Below are 20589 nucleotides of genomic sequence, written 5' to 3' on the forward strand. Positions count from 1 at the left end.
TATTAAAAAATCAAATGACAACGGTAGTCGCGAGTAGAGCTTTTCGCTCATTCGCCAGGGCACCTTGGCTAGGGGTTTGTGTCCGAAATAATTCTACAGCTACAGCTAAGCTGAAACCGAAACCAGGAGCAAAAACGGAAACTCGTGTAGCTTCTAAAGAATTACAAGACCGAATCGCAGCTATTCCCATTGAAAATTACCGAAACTTTTCCATTGTCGCCCATGTGGTATGTAAGAACGAGTGAATTTATGGAAACAAGCTTTAACACGATGTAGGACCATGGAAAATCAACTCTTTCTGATCGTTTGTTAGAACTGACAGGTGTAATTACACCAGGCGAAAACAAGCAAGTTCTCGACAAATTAGATGTGGAACGAGAGCGCGGTATCACTGTCAAAGCACAAACATGTACTATGCTGTACAAATATAAAGGCCAAGATTATCTTTTGCATCTTGTGGATACTCCTGGACACGTTGATTTCCGAGCAGAAGTCTCACGCAGTTATGCTTCGTGTGGTGGTGCCTTGCTAGTTGTAGATGCAAGTCAAGGAATCCAGGCACAAACTGTGGCCAACTTTTATCTCGCATATAGTTTAGGGTTGAAGTTGGTTCCTGTGATTAATAAAATTGATTTGGATCATGCAAATATTCCTCGAGCAAAAGAACAGATTGAAGAAACGTTTGAGTTAGATGCAGAAGAAGCGGTGTGCATTTCCGCTAAAACAGGCCAAAATGTCGAACAAGTTTTACCAGCAGTTATCGAAAATATACCCTCTCCTAAAGTCCATATTGATTCTCCTCTTCGATGCCTTCTTGTTGATTCATGGTTTGATAGTTATGTCGGTGTTGTTCTCTTAGTATACGTTGTTGATGGCAGTGTTAAAAAAGGACAAAAGATTATTTCAGCTCATACTAAGCTAAAGTATGAAGTTAAAGACGTTGGAATCATGTACCCAGATAGGCTTACGACACCGGCTGGTTTGCGAGCCGGACAGGTCGGATACATTGTACCTGGAATGAAAGATTCTACAGATGCTCATATTGGTGATACATTTATGCATATGGATCAAATAGTTGAACCGCTTCCAGGATTTGAAGAGCAAAAACCAATGGTATTTGTGGGCGCTTTCCCAGCCGATGGTGTCGATTTTAAGTCATTAGATGAGTCACTTCGTCAACTGTGTTTGAATGACAGAAGTGTAACTCTCCAGAAAGAAACATCAAGTGCATTGGGTCAAGGCTGGCGTTTAGGATTTCTTGGAACTCTTCATGCTTCAGTTTTTAGAGAACGACTGGAGAAAGAATATGGTGCCAATATTATTATTACTGCACCTACTGTGCCCTTCAAGGTTTTGTGGAAAGATGGAACAGAGACCATCGTTTCTAACCCTGACAATTTCCCTGATAGCGGTGCATTGTCACAGAAAGTTGCCAGCCTTCAGGAACCTTATGTGGAAGCACTTATTTCTGTTCCCGAAGAATATGTGGGGACTGTCATTAAGTTATGTGAAGATAACCGTGGTGAGCAGGTTAACATTCAATACTTGTCAAATCGTCAAGCACTACTAAAATATCTTTTGCCTATGAGCCAGCTCGTTGACGACTTTTTTGGTAAACTTAAAGGTCTTACTAAAGGCTACGGATCTTTGGACTATGAAGATGCGGGATATTTACCATCAGCTATTGTTAAAATGGAGCTTGTGGTGAACGGGCGGAGCGTGGATGCGCTGGCGCAAGTTCTGCACCGATCGCAAGTGGAAATCAAGGGTCGAGATTGGGTTAAGCGATTTAAAGAGTATTTAAGTAAGAGTCAACTTTTCGAAATTGTGATCCAGGCAAAGACTGGAAATAAGATTATTGCCCGCGAAACCATCAAAGCAAAGCGCAAGGATGTACTTGCTAAGCTGCATGCTTCAGATATCAGTCGCCGCCAAAAGCTTCTCAAGAAACAAAAGGAAGGCAAGAAAGTGATGCGATCTATTGGTAATGTTCAAATTCCTCAAGAAGCATATCAGTCTTTCTTAGCAAAGCCAAGTTAATTTAAGAATAAATAAATCTTTTTTTGTAAATAGTTATAACAATGATAATAAAAAGGGTGTCATTAATTTTATTTATTTTTTCTATAATGTTTTTTGTTTCTTTTCACGGCCAGACTCAGTTGAAGTTTCTGGAGATTCTTGGCCGCGTATGCTGTTACCGACAATTTTTGTCAAATACTTTGTAAGTTCTTCCTCAGCATTTTCACCGTTGATGATAGTCTCAACTTCCTTGAACTGTTCTTCGGATAGCAGTGGCTTTCCAGTAGATTCATCATCAGGCATGTTTTCATAAGAAAGTTGGACGTTAGGGTTGCAGAAAAGTGTGTCTATTAGCGAAGAGGCAGGAGTAGCAGATGTAGAAGCCTCGGCAGAATCAGAAACAGGAACAATTGTACTTCCAGCAAGAGATCTGAAATATGCGATAAGTTCTGGGAATTCTTCCTCATCTTCGAGTTTTGTAAGAGGCTACAAGAGTTGTTAGCAGATGGTTATTGTAGACTTCCATTATATTTGTTATACATACTGTCTGACCCTCTTCATTCTTCGCCTTCCAATCAGCGTTGAACTCTTCTACAAGCATTTGCGCCGTCTTGAGATCTTCCACAATGTGCAACAAAGTATCTCCATCATTATCGGCTATGGAAATATCACCACCATTATTTAACAAGTATCGCAACAGATCTGTATGACCATATGATGTAGCCGCATGAAGAGGTGTATATCCGTTTGGGTCTTTATCGTTAGGAGTGTGTGCTCCACTTGATATAAGCTCACGGACGTAGTCCACGTTTCCGTCTGAAGCAGCAATCCAGATATTTGTAGGAGCCATTGAAAAGAGAAATATAGATCTTGATGAATAGGCCTTGAAACAAGGTTTGGATACGAAAAAATAAAAAAAAAATCTGGACAAAAAAAAAACTTTTGAAGGTTAGGGTTTCATCGTTCTAAAATGGGTGTAGACAATACGGCTTTAATATCTTAACAGCAGTGTTAATCAATTTCTACTTAACCTTTCAACATTTACAATATCAGCATTAGCTTAACTTTTGTCTTTACAAAATAATAAAAATATATAATTAAAAGAAATGACAATTTTGTTTATTTTTATATGAAGCATTCTGTTCGTTTATGTATAAATATATTTATTTTTAAACCTTCCTTTTCCTCAACACCTCAGCGCTTATCCAAGACAATACTAAAAGCATTCCTCCAGCAATTCCAAAAGCCACACATTTTCGAATTTTTTCAAAAAATCCCCACCAAAAATATGGAAAGTTCCAATCTGTCACCAATGGCTGTAAAACTTTCAGCCCTTGGGTTGCCGTTGTAGAGCCTGTGGGCACATACTCTAGGAGGACAGACCCACTAACTGCTAAAAACGCATATGGATGAAGTTCTAGAGCTTCATAAGTAAAGTCGGCTGATTTAGAAGCCCACAAACTAAATTTGAAATCAGTGTAACATAATAGCCAATAGCGTACTAAGCCATAGCATAATCCTACACTGACAACAACAAATTGATGTATTATTGTACCATAGGAGGTTTGGCGTAACCCAAAAAGATTTTTATCAAAAATAGAGGGGAAAGAATAACGGAAAGTTATTTCGGAAGGATAGCCAGGGAGATCAAAATAAAAATTAAAAAGCACCATATTGATACAGGCTAATAAGCCAAAAGCAGCACTCAAATACATAATAGCTGGTATTTTTTTAACAGCAGGAATTTTCACATCCCGCACTCGTGGTATTAAAACAGAAGCTAGCACTATCCAATAATTTTTTAAAAGCAAATCTAAGTCATCGGAAAGAGTTTCAAAACGAATAATTCCCATTTCTAAAAAGAAATGCAAAGATATTGCCATAAAGATGGTGGAAAATATTTCGAAAAGATTGTGGTTCCAATGAGAAATTGATTCTAGGTTTTTTGACATGAGTATTAAAGCGTTTGCCAGATAAATAAAAGTGTACCAAAACACCAAAGTGACTGGTAAAAGCACATAGGTAAATGTCCCCGGTATAGCACCTTCGTAGATTTTTGAAATGCCTGCAGCTCCCAACAGAAGAGGAAGCACCAGTGCTCGTGCCACAGCTTGGGCCCAATGCTCTCTAAAACTTTTATAATTCTTTTCGGATTCATGAAAATCAAGTGAATACAAGTAAACCTCGAGTACCACCCAGGTGGCAAGAAGGACCTTAACAAAAACTTCTCCTGCCATATTTTTGGGAAGCAAATCGTAACCCATATATCGGAAGATTATCAAAAGAGAAGCACAAATTCCCTGCCATTCTCTTACAAAAAGTCTATCAATGCTGACATGACTGTGAGAAGGTCCATAGATTGCAGAAACAATTGTAAAAATGGCCCATAGATGTAACAGTACAACGAACCCAAGAGGGCTGTATTGGATACCAATTTTGCTGACCAGATGGGTTTGGTTGGTTAAGTTTGCATAGCCTGCTATAAGCCCGATAACTGTAAATGCAAGTGCTACAAAATTTACAGGATAGCAGGCCAATAGAAAACCAAAAGCCAACGCAGCTAAAAGGAGATTTTTCCAAACTGGTTGTTTTTGTAAAGATTGGTTGTAATCAATGCAGCATGTTACGCCTCCGGATATGTGTTGCTGAAATTCAGAGATTTTGGCATTACACATGTGGTTCATCATTATGTATGATTCTAAAGTGAACCCTGGTTCTTCGAAATGTAAACCAGATTTATCGCGTTGCCATGGATGGTTTTCGGAGGAAAGATCGTTAAACACTGGTACATAGTATGCTGAGATTTCGTTTGTATGACCAGGAAGGGTTCGGTACCGCACACCACCAGTTTTTTTCTTTGGATCGTAGTCAAAAAGTTTGTGTGAGATATCAGAAATTTCGGCAATTTTGGTGGTTGTCATTTGTGGGGTGTGCTTGTCATCTAATACATTAAAATGTGGAACCATTGGCGGTGCAAGGTATACTCGTTCAAAAGAATCTAGCTGTGCCTTGTCAATTATTTCTAAAACTTTCTCCATTTGCTCTTGATAACCAGAGACATTATATTGAACATACCAAAGTCCACTGGTCAATATTAAATAAGTTTTTGGAGAATATGAAGCGTTTTTGTTAAGCTTTTTAGCTTTTGCTTTTGAATTTGCCTTCAGTCCGAAGGCCGCAATATCAGCGATTGTGTCAAAGCCTGTGTCATTGAGATATCTATCCCAAAGCAAAGTGGCAGTGACTTTGTTGTATACCGATCTTGCGTGTTCTTTGATATGGGGTTTCCCCATAAGATTCCCGCTCAAGGTATTGGTGACACCCCAGTAGATTTGGCGTGCTGTTGAATCTCCAACGATAAGGATTTCGTCTCCTGGTCGAAGACATGCACCCAAATTAGATGCAATAAAGGATTCGTATAATTTTAACACGCAACCATCTGGCTGCCAGCCGCTCGGTATGTAAGAGGCATCATTTAAATACCGACCAGATTTAAGCACAGTATCACAGTTGTTTGTTAGAGTAGACTGTGTTTTTTCCAGAGAAACTCTGTATCTGTTTAAATGAATGAGGTTGGATATGATTGCAATCACCGCAATGAGCGGTATAAACAGAATATGAAGCCTTAGCTCCATTCTAAATGATGTATAATGAATGTTAGTTTAAAGAAAGGAAAACAGATGGAAAATAAATGTTCCCCCTTTATTGATGTTATTTTTTTTTTTTTTTTGATTATGTCGAGACTTGTAACTATCTATGATAATTTACTTTGCATTCGTGTTGAACTTAGTACTGATGGAAATATATTTATTATGATACAATAGAAAAAGAAACCCACCAATGTCGAAACTTCCGAAAAAAAAAAATATATATATATTTTGAAAAAAGTCTTTCATTATATATTATTCTTATTATTTTTATTTATTTTATTTATTTTATTTATTTATTTTATTTATTTTATTTATTTTATTTATATTATTTATTTTATTTATATTATTTATTTTTTTTATTTTTTTTATTTTTTTTATTTTTTTTATTTTTTTTATTTTTTTTTTTTATTTATTTTATTTATTTTATTTTTTTTTGAAATAAAGTAATTCCCTCGACACTTCCAACATCTATTATTTCAAATCATTGCATTTTTAAAACTTAGGAACAAGAGGCTAAATCATCAAATAAAAAAAATGTTTTTAATTAACAATATATTAAAACTTAAGACGAACTAATTAGTTATATAAATATAAATATAAATATAAATATAAATATAAATATAAATATAAATATAAATATAAATATAAATATAAATATAAATATAAATATAAATATACTCGAGCTTATCATCCCTTTCTTCAAGTACACTTAGCTTTAGTTACTAAAATATAATATTTATATAAATATATTATTATTATTATTTATTATTATTATCAATCGTAAAACTTTGTTGCATAAATCAACCTAAATATCGAATGTAAAGTACTTTTACAACATTAAAAAAAATCAACTCCTAATATATATATATTTATATATATAACAAGTTATTATGATATGATATGTTGAAATTATTGCTACTTAAAAACTTTCAATGAATATTTTTCCCCCTCACATTCTTCTCATCCAATAACTTATTCACAAACCAGTCTTTTTTTTTTTTTTCATGATTAAAAGTTCTATGCAAAATGCAAAAATAATTTTATTGATTTATTGTTTAAAACCTTTTAAGATGACTAATCCACTAAATCTTTTGAGATCACGATATACCTAAATTGCCATTGTGCCTACTCGGTTAATAATCCTTTTTTTTTTTTGCACTTCCAACTTCTTTTTCCTAAAAACTTGCCGTACCAAAATTTAACAAGAAAAAAATAAACAACATCATACAATGTTGTTCATTTATTATAATAAATGACCATTTATTCTAATATACAAACTAATATAGTAATATTATACCAAAAATTGAAAAGAACCTCGATTTTTTTTTTTTTAAACATCAAAAACTTTTTCAGCAGCTTCGTTTTCTTCTTGTTGATTATCCGAAGGCCAGAAAAAGGTCCAAACACTGGCACTAAGTTGTGCAATTATCCAAAACACACCGGTTGATATCACTAAGACTAAGACTTTGCTTAATTTGCCAAAAAATCTCCATCTAAGATATGGGAAACTGTAATCGTCACTAACAAACCCAAAAGAGCGAGTGATGAGTGATGCGTGTGCTATTCCTGTAGGAAAATAATTAAGCCGCACGGTTCCTCCAACCGCTAAGAGTGTATAAGGATATAACAGCAGTAGCTCATACCCAGCGTGAGCAGCAGTGACTAAAACTGGGGAGAAAAAGCGAGTGGTTTTGTTTTGTGTTGTTAATTGAACAATTCCCAAACGAATAATTAAATAAGAGAATGAAACAATTAAAACTAAAAGTAAGTGTGTCAAAGTTCCATATGTTTCTCCACGGTGTGCTAAGACACTATTATACTCGGAAATATTACTTTGGATATAAGTAGGAGGCTGGGAAATATCGTAAGGATTGCTGGGAAGATAAAATGAAATATAATAATGCACATATGTAAATGCCGCAACTAAAGCAACGATTGCCGAAACAATAGAAAAGGAGGTGATTGTAAATTCTTCTTCACCAAAGAGAGATTTCTGGGCTATAGGAATCCATAAGCCGAATACAACTATCCAATAATCCGCGAGAATGGCGTTGATTGCTCTTCCAAATGTAGTGGAAGGTTGATTTTGGTGGAAAGACCAGCTAATACCTCGCAAAATTAAAGAAATAATTAAAATGAAAACTGTTTGGAAACCAATTCTTTGAACAAAAAGGCTAGATGATACTTTTTCCCTAATTGGTGTGACTATGATGGTGAATGCTTTATTTAAAAGAAAATATTCTTCCTTGGTTTCCCTTAGATAATAAACAGCTGGTAAAAGCAAAAAAACAAAAATAATTCCAAAAACTAGTTTTGCTGCGGGATCGATAAAAGAAGGAGCTGGAGAATTTGGTGGGTAATCTCTGAAAATATCAGTAACACTAGCATTCAAAAGTAAAGGAAGAGCTAAAGCACGAGCGAGAGCCTTAAAAGTCGTAGGGATGAGCCGAATATAAAGACCTAAAAAAGAATTTGTAGAATCGAGATGGGTTAAGCAGCTAAGAGTAAACTCATACACCTGAAGCAACAGCCATATAGAGAGCAGCAGGCGCGCACAAACCTCGCCATCAAAAACATTAAGAATTGTTGTCACACCTGAGTACTGTATAATGAGATACAGAGTAACACAGAGACCTTGCCATTCGACAAGAATCACAGAGGAAGGATTGGGTTTTGCAAAAAGACCAGACAATAAAACACTGATTCCCCAAACCTGTAGCAGACCCCAAAATTCAGTTTTGGAAAAATATAAGTCACTTTTGTTGATGAGATGGGTTTCGTTGGAGATATGGGCCCAAATGGCCACCGGAGACAAAATCCCCACAACCAAAACAGAGTATTCTAAAGTCTTGATTGAGGATCTAAAAAGAACATAAGAAAGTAAAAACACAGGGATGACAACTAAAGCTTTCGTTATTAAGCCGAAAAAAGTGAAATTCCCCTTTCGATCAATGTAAGGCACGCAGCAGGTTCCTCCTTCAATCAAAGACTCTTCAGCTATCTTGTCATTGCACATGTGATTGAGAAGAATGTTTGCTTGAATAAGACTTCCCATATTTCCATAGTGAACCCCTAAATCATCAAAAGCGGACATTTGCCATTCACTTGCTAGTTGCTGGAAAACTGGGACATAGTATGAAGAAATCTCAGTAGAATTGGGAGATTTTGTACGGACTCCACCAGTATACCTAATAGGGTTTTTGGTGGAAAGAACAGTATCTTCTGTGCGCAAGTAATGGAACTTTTCGTCGGAAATGGTAGTCATATTTCCATATTTATATGGTAGCATGGAATCAGCTCTGTAAGGTGCAAGTCTATCGTAAAATGGAATAAATGGTGGGGCAAAATAAACTTTATCAAAAGCTCCGTCAATTTGGTTGTCGAAATAAGAAAGAAATCTTGTAATTTCAAAATCGTATTTAGCTAGGTATACATCTGGTTTCAGCGTAGCAGCATGCCAAGGTCCCATAGTAGCATAAACATAAGTTTTTGGTTGATAGGTAGAAGATTTGTTCATTGCAATTTCCAAAGCGGCTTGTTTGATTTCAGATTTTAGGCCAGATTGTGCTATACTTCTAGTAAATTGAGCAGCCTCTTTATTTAAGAAGATATCCCAAACAAACTTAAAAATGATTCCCTCATGGGTAGCTTTTAAAGAACGTTGGGCCTTTTTTTCAGCGTTTCGAGATTCAAAAAGAAGAGTTATGAATCCCATAAAAACTTGACGGGCCGTAGAGTCACCCATAAAATAGATTTCGTCGCCTGGTTTAAAGCATTTGTTAAGATCTTTTTTGCTGTACTTTTTCAATACACAGCCGTCAGGTTGCCATTGAGAAGGGTCTTCATTGGAATCACTGAGATACCGGCCGTATTTAAGAAGGGAGTCACAGTTTGAAGATGTAGCAGTTTTTAGATTTTCAAACGGTGAGTAATTTGAAAGGTGGAACCAGTTGGCTAAAATGGCAATAAATGCTATAAAGATTATAATCACAAAGAAAGATGATTTTCTTAAAGTGAATAACAGAGATGGTTTAAATAGACGGATAGAGGATATCATTAAAAGAAAATGAATATAATGAATTAATAGAAGAAATAGAAGAAATAGAAGAAATAGAAGAAATCATAAGATATTGATGTATATAAAAAAAAAAAAGATGGAAGGATTTATGTTTCTGTTAAAGAAATTTAATAGCAATAAAAAAAATTGATAGGATTTTATCCTGTTCTATGGTAATAGAAATATATGTGACATGATATTACGTTTATTGAGTATATATAAATGCTAGCCAAGAAGTTATCCATATATATATATAAATATGTTAATTAATTAAATATCTGCAGACATTAATAACCAGATCAGGTTTAATGTATGGATTGTATGGATTGTATGGATTATATGGATAGTATTATGACGGTTATCACCAAAGTATAATACCTAACAAAAATGGGAAGTATTACCCAAGAACATTCTTAAAAGAATTATGTATATTAATTTTATAATGTCGGTTCTGATTTCTTTATTCTAGTGATTCTATCCCTGTTTTTAAAAATACTAAGAGACATTTTGTCTTTGTCTTTGTCTTTATGTTTGTGTTTGTGCTTGTGCTTGTGCTTGTCATATAAGAGTTGCTGAAATAAAAGGCTTGCAAAGTATTTATATGTAATAATTTTTTTTAAAAAAAAAAAAAAAAGGTTAGAGTAACAACCATCACCAATTAAAAAAGATTAAAGTTTATATAAACTAATTAAGCATTTTTAACGGGCACAAGTGATACAGTTTTTTCAAATAATTGGAAATATGTATATAATAATTCAATATTGTTCGGTGATTAGTATCGCATTATTTAAATGGCTCATATTATTATTATTATTATTATTATTATCCGAGAAATATTTCGTCAACTTTATTTTGAAAAAAAAGAAAAAAGAAAAAAGAAAAAAGAAAAAAGAAAAAAGAAATAAAAAAAAAAGAAAAGATAAGAATATGTTTCATTTCAGGTATTTGTTAGTTAATATATATATATATATATATGTATAATTATAGTTGAAACGATATACAAATGAATTAAATTAAGGTAGTAGTTTAAGTATATAATTAAATTCCATATTACCTTATCACTTATTTTGATTTCTTGAGTAGTTTAACTCAGTATGACCATTCTAATAATGGTAGTGATATATATTTCTCAAGTTCCTGTTATGTTGTCACGAAAAATACATAACCCTAACCACTTATCATAACATAATTATTTTATGGTGGGCTCGTGGCAAGGAGGCAATTACAATAATATAATAAAAATGCTGGAGAAGGGGGGTAGTTAATTATTATTATAATTATAATTATCGGATTCTTGCATTCTCAAGACTTTTTTTTTTTTAAAAATTCTATTTCCGGTTAGTAGTAGTTATGAAGTTAAATAAATGCAAATAGATATATCAAGTAAGTAGTACAACATCAAAATAAATTTCAAAATTAAATATGTTGAAAAAATAAATTCAATAAATTTAATAAATAACCAATTGTAATGATCATTATATTTTTGATTCATTTACTCAGATCAGATCAGATCAGATCAGATTTTAAAAGCTTTTAATACCTCTTTTCTATCTTCAAATAAAGTCAAGTACCAAGCGTATCGTTTTGAAAAGAATTTGTATATATTTATTATCTATATATTCAATGGATTAGCATTTGATTCAAAAAAAAAAAAAAATACAAGTCTGTTTTGTTTGAATGGATCAGGAGGACTCATCTGAAGGCGGCTTGGGTACTTAAACTACTGTCATAAATTTTATGGTTCAGTAGTTTTTCTTGATAGAAAACAAATTTATATTTTTTTTTTTTTTTTTTTTTTTGAATATATTCAGCCACTATTGATGTGCTGTCCTCTACTGTTTGGTTGGTTTTTCAACAAAAATAAAAAAATAAAAATATAAACTTCAAATCCCCGGTGGAAAAATATAAAATAAAATAAATAATCAATTACATAATCTGATTTTCATTTTCATTTTCATTTTCATTTATTTTTTATTTTTATTTTCATTTTTATTATTATTTTTATTTTTATTTTTATTTTTTTGGTAGCTATCCAAGCAGATTTTTACAGGATATTCTGGAAACTTTTATATTCAAAAGATAACTAATTGTCTAGTTGAAACAGAGATTCTCTAAGATGATATATTAATTGATATATAAAAAATTTTTTTTTCTTGTATTTTGTTGTTTATTAAAATATGTTAGATTTAAATTTACATGCCAAACAAAAAATTCACCTAGTCTAAGTAATATGCACTATATATATACAAGTATAAGAAAAACTTCAATTTAATACTTAATGAATAGTAATTGATATTAGTGAGGTAAATATAAAATACTTTTTAAAACAATAGTAAAATGAAAAGAATATTTAATGCTCTGAAGCTTAAGCCTTCTATATCTCTTTGAAGATCGGTCAGTCGGCTAAATTTAAAGCCCCCATAAGTCAAACAGATCGTTTATTATTTTGCGTATGTCATAATTTCTTTGATCTAATTTATTTAAATATTGAATAAAAAAAAAGTTATAAAATAATATGGTAAGTACTCAGAGCTACTTTTCATTCCAGTAAATACACAGAAGAAACTATCATCTAGATGATCTGTAGTTTACTGTACAGTATCTCCATGTAGATAAATCTATGTAATACGTAGCTATGATTTTGAAATTCCAAAGAACTTCAATTGCCTTGTTTTATCCCAATATTTATTTATTACAATTTGTTTTTTACCATAGAATCATTCTTCAAAAATACCATCCATAACCTTTTTTTTTCTTCGTTTAATGCAGTACAAACTTTAAACCTTGTAAACATTAATATTTTGACTTAAATTGATAAACTGAGATGTCACTGGAAAAAAAAAAGAAGAAGAAAAGATGTATATAAATTTCCATCTGAGGAATATACGTATATACGTAAACTGATATATCAGTTTTATGCATGTATGAAAATAGTAAATTTCCTTTTATAGTTGAATGATTTTTTGACAGTAATAAAATTATTTGACACTTCCATTGGGTTCCAATCTCCTAAACTGCTTATTTATAGTTGATGATTTAATATATATATATATATATATGGTGATAGTTTATCGTGGAGGTATTTTGCTAACAATAAAAATACTGACCATTATAATAAAATGATATATATATATATTAAATAGAATAAAATTGCACCTGGTAAAAAAAGTTTTATATACGGATAAACAATTCCCTTTTGGAATTATATAAAGTTTATATATATCAACGATCAAAAAATTTCTCTTCTGAAGTCCAGTTTTTATTTATTTATTTATTTTTTTTTGTCGTTTATATTTTTATTCGTAAAAAATAGAGCGGCTCAAAAAAAAGAAAAAAAAAATAGCCCTAAATTCCTATTAAAAATTTCTATTTTAGTATGCTTATATAGTTTTGATTCGAGACCATAATGGATTAGTTAGGACACATATATTCAAAGAAAATCCCAAGTTTTAATTTTTTTTTTTATTTTCTACTAACATTACCATATATAGATATCTATATCTATATATATATATATATATATATATATATATAATTATTTAAACTCACCCCTCTCTTTGTTCACTTTTTTTTTGTCCACACCATTTAATAATCTTATAACCACCATTTAAAAAACAAAACAAAACAAAACAAAATAATTCATCTCTCAGAAGATACATAGCAGCTAGTAAATGCCATCATTACGCTTTCTACTAGCTTCATTGCTCAAGCAGCTGCTTCGACTTCTGAGACCGCGTGCCATAGGGGCTCCGTCCTTATATGGCACGTTTGTGCTTCTCGTTCCCGCCCTTGCAGCTATTGCAATTCTCGTCAACATCAAACATATGGACCAGTACACGCTGGCCACTCCGAAAGGCCCAGCTAGAGATAAAATCCCTTCAACACTCACATCCAACTGTAACTCCATCCTAAAATATGGCCGCTATATTGACGATATAAACGAATCGCCGACGGGTTGGCAACCTGATGGCTGCACCATGAAGACTTATCGCTCCTTGCAAGCAGACGACCTGACCTCTTGCTTCAAACCAGGAGATGAAATCATCTTCCTTGGTGATTCAACCACACGCCAGGTTTTTTGGGGGTTTTCCAACATTTTACTCCGAGGCCAAATGCAGAAAATGGATTCGCACGCCAATGCCCAAAATGTCGTCAATGGTGTCACAACCACCCTTATTTGGACATCCTTTTTCAACGGTTCTAACGCTGATAAAATTAAAAATATTGCCCAAAAGGCTTACAAAGCTAAGGAAAAGGCAAACGCTTTAAAATTCAACAAGGACAAAAAATATAAGCCCAAGACTTATCTCTACATGACAGCCGGATCATGGTTTGCAGGCAAAGAACATCCTTGGGAAGTTGCGAATCGATATTCAAACAACACTCTTAAAATTCTCAAGATTATTGACGATCGAGTTGATGACGCTTTTGAAGCAGTTTACTTTGCTCCACCCCTTATTCCTTACTACGAATCACTAGACAAAAACCGCAAAAAGTCCATGACCCACAGCCAGATCCATTCAATTGAAAAAATAGCCGACGAGTTTTTCAATTATGTTCGCACAAACGAAACCGTGGCTGACAAAGTCAAACCTGCATTGTACACTGGTGGTGTCCGTTATCGTACCCAAAAGGGCCGCAAAGACCATATCTCAGCTTATTATATGCCCGTTGGAAATGAACTTTCAGCAGAAAACCATCAGGGATCTCACGACGATATGGGAATCCATTACTGGGATCGTGCTTTTCTTCTCCAGGCAAACATTTTGCTTAATCATATTTGCAATAATCGCATAGCTATTGAAACAGGTAGACCCCCAGCTGGTGCTACCTGTTGTGTTGAGTACAATGACTACAGATATGGAGGCCCAGCATCCTTTTTGCCCTCCCTCCGTCGAATTTTTGACAAGTCTTTGATCATTATTCCAATTTCTTTTCTTATTTTTTTTGCAAATGGGTCTCAGCGTAACCTCATTTTCCCAATACTCAAGGCTGTTATTGGAGTTGTCGTTGTGATTGGGCTTGTCACAGCATGGGCTCGAATCTCTAACGAAACACAGCTTATTTCCAAAGTTGCCATTTATTACAGCTCCAAAGAAATGTCGGGACTTTTACAAATCTGGGCAATCATTTCGACTTTTTCCATTTTTTCTCTTACCCAGTACTTTTCTTACGGTGTGGACAAACTACCAATATCATCAGATACCCAAATCTCCCGTTACCGTCTATCTAAACCACTGTTATTGGAACTTCAAGGTATTTGTGTTTCTTTGCTTCTTATAATCCATTATACCGGATATAATTTGATTCCGCATGTTTTTGATGGTGAGCTTCTCTCTAAAATTTTCATCAGCACCTGGTCACTTGTTGAACTTTACTTATTTTGTCTTGAATATTTTGATTCTTTTAAACTCATTCAAGTTGATGGCCAGGTCCCTATGGCTAAAGCCACTTTGGAACAATCATATAAGCTTCCATTACCTGTTTTTGCGAAATCGTTGGCTCGTGTGTCCACCTTGCCTATTCTTCTTTCTCTTAGTGTTACATATTCCACCAGAGACTCACTTTCAGGTACTATTCCACAGTCTTATATCGATCCGGCTGCAAAACTTGCCTTTTGGTTTTTGTTTGTTTATTTAGGATTTCCTGTCATCAATGCAGTGTCACAAATTTATCTCGCCACAACCACAAATTCTTTACTCAAGAAGGATTCTGCACCCAATGATCTGGAAAATGCATTGTCACAAGCTTATGCTCCAGTTACGAATGCTCTTCCTAAAATTCAGCTGGGCATCCAAACGTCATTACTTATTTTCGGATCTTCACTACCACAACTTATGGTGCCCATTATTATTCGCACGATTAAAATCGATATTGCTAATGACAATATCCGAGCTCTCATTTCCATTTCGGAGGATTATTGGATTATGCTTTTCGCCATTTGGTTTGCACTTTTTTGCTCTACACAAGTGTATTACTCTACAGAAGATATTGCTGATGAAACATGTCCATCACCTTTGGCAGTTGCGGTTGCTGGCCTCGGTTTGCTTGGCTTGTTTGACATTGGGAAATACGCATTTTCTTACTATCTACCAGAGTCAGAAGCTGGTGTTACTCACCCCATCTCTTACATTGACCGACACCAAGCTCCGTACGATAGGTTGCTAGATGCGCGAGGCCGGAGTTATACTGCCATGGCTCACACAGCTTTTGTCGTTGGTGGTGTTATATGCTATCTGGTGTTGCGACTAGCACTGTTACGATATACTCGAAAGGAAGAGAATCCAGAAGAAGAAGAAGAAGATGGTGACAATAATAACAATAACAACAACAACAACAACAACAACAACAACAACAACAATAATAATAATAATAATAATAATAATAATAATAATAATAATAATAATAGAGATCGTCCAGCACAATACTTCTATATTGATTGTTGGATTCGTGTTGCAAGATTTAGTTTTGAAGTTCTGGAGCTTTATCCTTATGTGTTTCTTTCGGTAAGCGGCACGGTTCGACTACATTATTTGCCTACGGGCGTTGTTTACTCTTCGTTACTCACGCGAACATATAGTTTTGTGAGTAAGACGTTTCAGTTCCCGTACTTTAAGTGGCGGGTGATTGAGAAGCTTCGCAAATGTACGTCTATTATATTGGCGCTGGCGATTCTCATATTGCTTGCAAGGTTATGTGCATTGGTGTGGGATCAAACTTTGTTAAGTATTGATGATAAAAAGGAGGTTAATAAAGAGGATCCGGAAGATCAACATGAGTTATTACTGTTAAATGATGCAGTTATAGAAAAAGATATTAGCTTTAAAGCCAATGAAGTGGGTGTTGAAGAGGGCGGGGATATTGTACATGATGAAAATGATGGAGATTCAAGGTAGCGAATGCTTCTTAGGAGCAGGAGGTTACTATGGATAAGTGGAATATGTACAAAAGAAAAAAGAGAAAAAAAAAGAGACATATTAAGGACTTGTATAAATATAATAGAAATAATAGATGGTTTTTTTAGAATTGTTTAAGAAGAAGGTTAACAAAATTGTTTATAAATTTAACTTTGAAAAAAAAAAAAAAAAAAAAAAAAAGTAAGGGATTATGTAGTGTGTGTGTGTGTTTGGTGTAGATATGAAAAGTTTCAACCCCCTCTTGAAAAAAATTGATTAATTCAAAGGTTGGTTGATAAAAGTTTAGTTAAAAATGGTAGTACAGATAGTTAAGTTAAGTTAAGAAATTGGTTAAATTAAAAATAGCCATATATGGTTGTATTAGATAATATATATATATATATATATATATGCAATATTTGAAACATTTGAAACATTTGCAGTATATTGCATTTATGCATGAGAAAACTAGCTGAGCTGACCAGAATTAAAAGTCTTTTTTTTTTTTTTTTGCTTAAACAATATCTTGGTTTTAAAAAAAATTGGCAAAAAAAAAAACTATAGGACCTATAGACTTTCATAATACAAAGTTATTATATATATATATATATATAAAATGGATGTACATTAGCCGAGGAACATTTGGGGAATACTTGGCAAAATATTTTTTTTCTCCATTAAAAAAAAAAAAAAAAAAAAATTCACATTTTATGAATTTGTTACAACAACTTTTTTAAGACTTTATTTTATTTTGTTTTTTAAAATAAAATCAATTTAACTAAAATATATATTTTATATATAAAAGATTTGGTTAAAATAACTGAATTAGTTATTATAAATTAAAAAAAAAAAAAACCAAATATTTTGAAATAATTGTCAAAGTTTTAAAATTGAAGAAATTTTCAAAATTTAAATGTCAAATGTCAAATGTCAAATGTCAAAAAGTTTTCAAAATTTGAAAATTTTCAAATCCAAAGAAAAAGACAATACCTGGTGAAATATTACTGGGGGATTTACTTATATATATATATATATATATATATATACTAATTAGTCAAATATATATATAAAATGATTATTGATGAAGATATCTTTAACATAAAATAAAATAACTGAAGGTACCATCAATTTGGGCAATTGTAAAAGTAATAAGAATACTTTCTAATTCCTAATTGCAAATTCCTAATTAGTATTAGCATTAGCAATCATTCTTAATATTTTTAATGCATATAAAAAAAAATTGAAAAATTGAAAAATTGAAAAATTGAAAAATTGAAAAAGAAAGAAAGAAAGAAAGAAAGAAAGAAAGAAATAAATAAATAAAAGAAAAGGTAGTTTTTGTAATGGGCCAAAATAGTGTTTGAGGTCATAAATCACTGTTACGGTTGTAACAAAAACTGAAAAATTAAAAAAAAAAAAATTAAAAAAAAAAAAAAAGAGCCCCAATCATTAAAAACAAAAGAAATCAAGTTGTTTATTTTTTTTATTTATTTTTTCAGTTTTTGAGGGATATAGATAATTATCTATGGTATCAAAAAAAAAAAAAAAAAAAAAAAAATGGTATTTTTTATAGCTGTAGTACAAGACAAGACCTTTCTTTAAAATTAACAATTTAGCCTCAATAATTATGGGAAAAAAAAGGGGGAATTCCAATGTTAATTAATTAATTCAACTTTTAATTTTCATTAGAAACCAATTAATAAATATATAAATATATATATATATATATATATATATAAATATTGTATCAACCGATATTCTAAAAAAAGAAAAAAAATTTGAAGTTAACCAAAGTAAATTTCAAGCGCTGTAAAAATCATTTCAAAAAGTTTTTTTTTTTTTTTTTTTTTTTAGAATATTATATTTATATATTTATATATCTTCATATACAAATCTTTTTTTGGTTTAAATTTTTTTAAGGTTCATCATAAAAAAAAAAAAAAGACTTTTATAAAATACTAAATGCTAATATATATATATATATATTTAACTAAATATTAATAAACTTATAGGTGAGAAGAACTCATTTTTATGTTGGAGATTGGCCGTATTTAGTTACATGTATAATCTATAACATGTTATATATATTATTATATAATTTATATATTAGCCGATATGCAGTCAATAACTAATTAGTTATAACTATCTTTGTTGTAATAATTTAATCAGAAAGACATTCCTATATATATATATATTTATAAATTAATAAAAAAAAATAATAAAAACCATTTCTATCATTCTCTTTTTTTTTTTTGCCAATTTTTTTATATTTTTATTTTTAAATTAAAATTTAATTATCTTTATTCTTTTTTTTTTTTTTTTTTTTTCATTTTTTATTTTATTCTTTTATTATTCTAAAAAAATTAAATGGGAATTTTCCCGATCTCATTTCCTTAACTCGGTTGTTTTTTTTTTTTTTTTTTCTTTTTTCATTTTTAAAAAAACCCAAATTTAAATAATAAATCTTTCATGTTCATTTCTTCTTTACGTGCAAAATGGACACTTGTTCTAGTTGCTAATCTTATAGTAATCGGTGGAATAATTTGCTACTGGTTTGGCGGATTGTCTGTAATTCCAGATTCAATCCCTCAGATTTCAGAAACCCCTCCCCCTCAAGAAAATATTCAAATCACTCAACAACCATCCCATACAGTAACAGTAACGGTTCAAGTAACTCCTACATCTTCCAGCACTGAACTAACCTCAATAAAACATTGCGATCCTTACCAGGAACCAGGATACTTTGACATTACAGATAAAGTGCATTCTAATATGAAATATATTTCACTTAACCCATCATGCCAACCAATGGCTTCAAACATAGTTAACCGCATAAAAGAAAAAGACTCCATTCCTGAACTATTAAATAAAACTATGATATTTATTGGAGACTCTGTCGACCGTTTCCATATTGATCGCCTATGTTCCTCTACTTTATCAAACGAATTCAAAACATATCAAGATGATCATAACCATATATGGAACACCACTGATAAAGTACCTAACAGCTTCCCACGAGTATGCAACAATGACATTTACAATTTCACAGTAGTCAATTATTTCATTTACGGGTTTGACTTGCAAGGCGTCTGGGCTGACAGAAAAAAGGTCTTCCCAGAACCCTTCAAATGGCGCGATCGTGTAGATCTTTCGCTTAATGCTTATCAGACGCTTAATAGAGGCGACCCTCATGTTGCATTTATAGGTATTTCATTATGGGAGCTTGCTCGGTTTGATATTTTATCCAAACTTGCCAATGATACTGAAGTTATTAGTTTTAACGAGACTCAATTAAATGAGTACCGTGATAATCTTGTAGAATTGATAACAACGTTACGCCAAAGGATGCCCCAAACTCGTCTTGTTTTCCGTGAGTCCCATTTCCCTAAATCAAATCCAAACCGGTTTGATGGTGATAAGTTACCACGAACTTATCGTTTCTCAGCACAAAAAGTGAGCCAGTTAAATCGAATTGCTTCTGAAGTGATGACAAAGATGAAAGCTGAGTACTGGCCTGTTGGTGAGTTGACTCAAAACATGCCTAAAGAGCAGATTTTACAAGATATTGGTGAGTTATTATTATTATTTTATTTTATTTTATTTTTTTGTTTTGTTTTGTTTTGTTTTGTTTTGGAATTTAAAAATGATTTGGTTTGGTATACTAACAGACTTATTATATATATATATATTTTTTATTTTATTTTTAAAAGTTCATCCTAGTGGAACTGCATTAGAACTTATTTGGGTTCCAGGAGTTTTTGAATATTTGATGCGAACAACCCTTAATTATCAAGTACTGTGAATTTTTTTTTTTTTTTTTTTTTTTTTGTTGTTGTGGTGTAATTTTCAACATTCTTTTGCATATATTTTGAACTTTTAGAATACCTTATTTTGGAAAAAAAAAATAAAATAAAATCAATTTTTTTTTTTTTTTGTTAATTTCTATAGTTTAGCCACTTATAATTAT

At 32.2% G+C, this 20589-nt stretch overlaps 6 protein-coding genes across 6 annotated transcripts; 3 read left to right on the forward strand and 3 right to left on the reverse strand.

Annotated features, from left to right (window-relative positions):
- Window positions 1-14: 14 nt before the first annotated feature.
- SAPINGB_P002539 (uncharacterized protein) lies at window positions 15-2040 on the forward strand (the record flags this gene model as incomplete). The annotated part of the gene is made up of 2 exons (XM_031997257.1): window positions 15-227; window positions 277-2040. The coding sequence occupies 2 exons, from the start codon at window positions 15-17 to the stop codon at window positions 2038-2040; spliced, it is 1977 nt and encodes a 658-aa protein (XP_031853148.1).
- An 81-nt stretch (window positions 2041-2121) lies between these two features.
- SAPINGB_P002540 (uncharacterized protein) lies at window positions 2122-2869 on the reverse strand (the record flags this gene model as incomplete). The annotated part of the gene is made up of 2 exons (XM_031997258.1): window positions 2122-2505; window positions 2564-2869. 2 exons carry the CDS (start codon window positions 2867-2869, stop codon window positions 2122-2124), a joined length of 690 nt encoding a protein of 229 aa, XP_031853149.1.
- Window positions 2870-3188: 319 nt separating this feature from the next.
- SAPINGB_P002541 (uncharacterized protein) lies at window positions 3189-5654 on the reverse strand (the record flags this gene model as incomplete). The annotated part of the gene is made up of 1 exon (XM_031997259.1): window positions 3189-5654. One exon carries the CDS (start codon window positions 5652-5654, stop codon window positions 3189-3191), a length of 2466 nt encoding a protein of 821 aa, XP_031853150.1.
- A 1345-nt stretch (window positions 5655-6999) lies between these two features.
- Window positions 7000-9726, reverse strand: SAPINGB_P002542 (uncharacterized protein; the record flags this gene model as incomplete). Its single annotated transcript, XM_031997260.1, has 1 exon — window positions 7000-9726. One exon carries the CDS (start codon window positions 9724-9726, stop codon window positions 7000-7002), a length of 2727 nt encoding a protein of 908 aa, XP_031853151.1.
- A 3671-nt stretch (window positions 9727-13397) lies between these two features.
- SAPINGB_P002543 (uncharacterized protein) lies at window positions 13398-16622 on the forward strand (the record flags this gene model as incomplete). Its single annotated transcript, XM_031997261.1, has 1 exon — window positions 13398-16622. The coding sequence occupies one exon, from the start codon at window positions 13398-13400 to the stop codon at window positions 16620-16622; it is 3225 nt and encodes a 1074-aa protein (XP_031853152.1).
- A 2469-nt stretch (window positions 16623-19091) lies between these two features.
- On the forward strand, window positions 19092-20424 carry SAPINGB_P002544 (uncharacterized protein; the record flags this gene model as incomplete). The annotated part of the gene is made up of 2 exons (XM_031997262.1): window positions 19092-20190; window positions 20333-20424. The coding sequence occupies 2 exons, from the start codon at window positions 19092-19094 to the stop codon at window positions 20422-20424; spliced, it is 1191 nt and encodes a 396-aa protein (XP_031853153.1).
- Between the last annotated feature and the right edge of the window lie 165 nt (window positions 20425-20589).

Source organism: Magnusiomyces paraingens, assembly GCF_902498895.1.
Source record: "Magnusiomyces paraingens strain CBS 517.90 genome assembly, contig: contig2, whole genome shotgun sequence".
NCBI lineage: Eukaryota > Fungi > Ascomycota > Dipodascomycetes > Dipodascales > Dipodascaceae > Magnusiomyces > Magnusiomyces paraingens.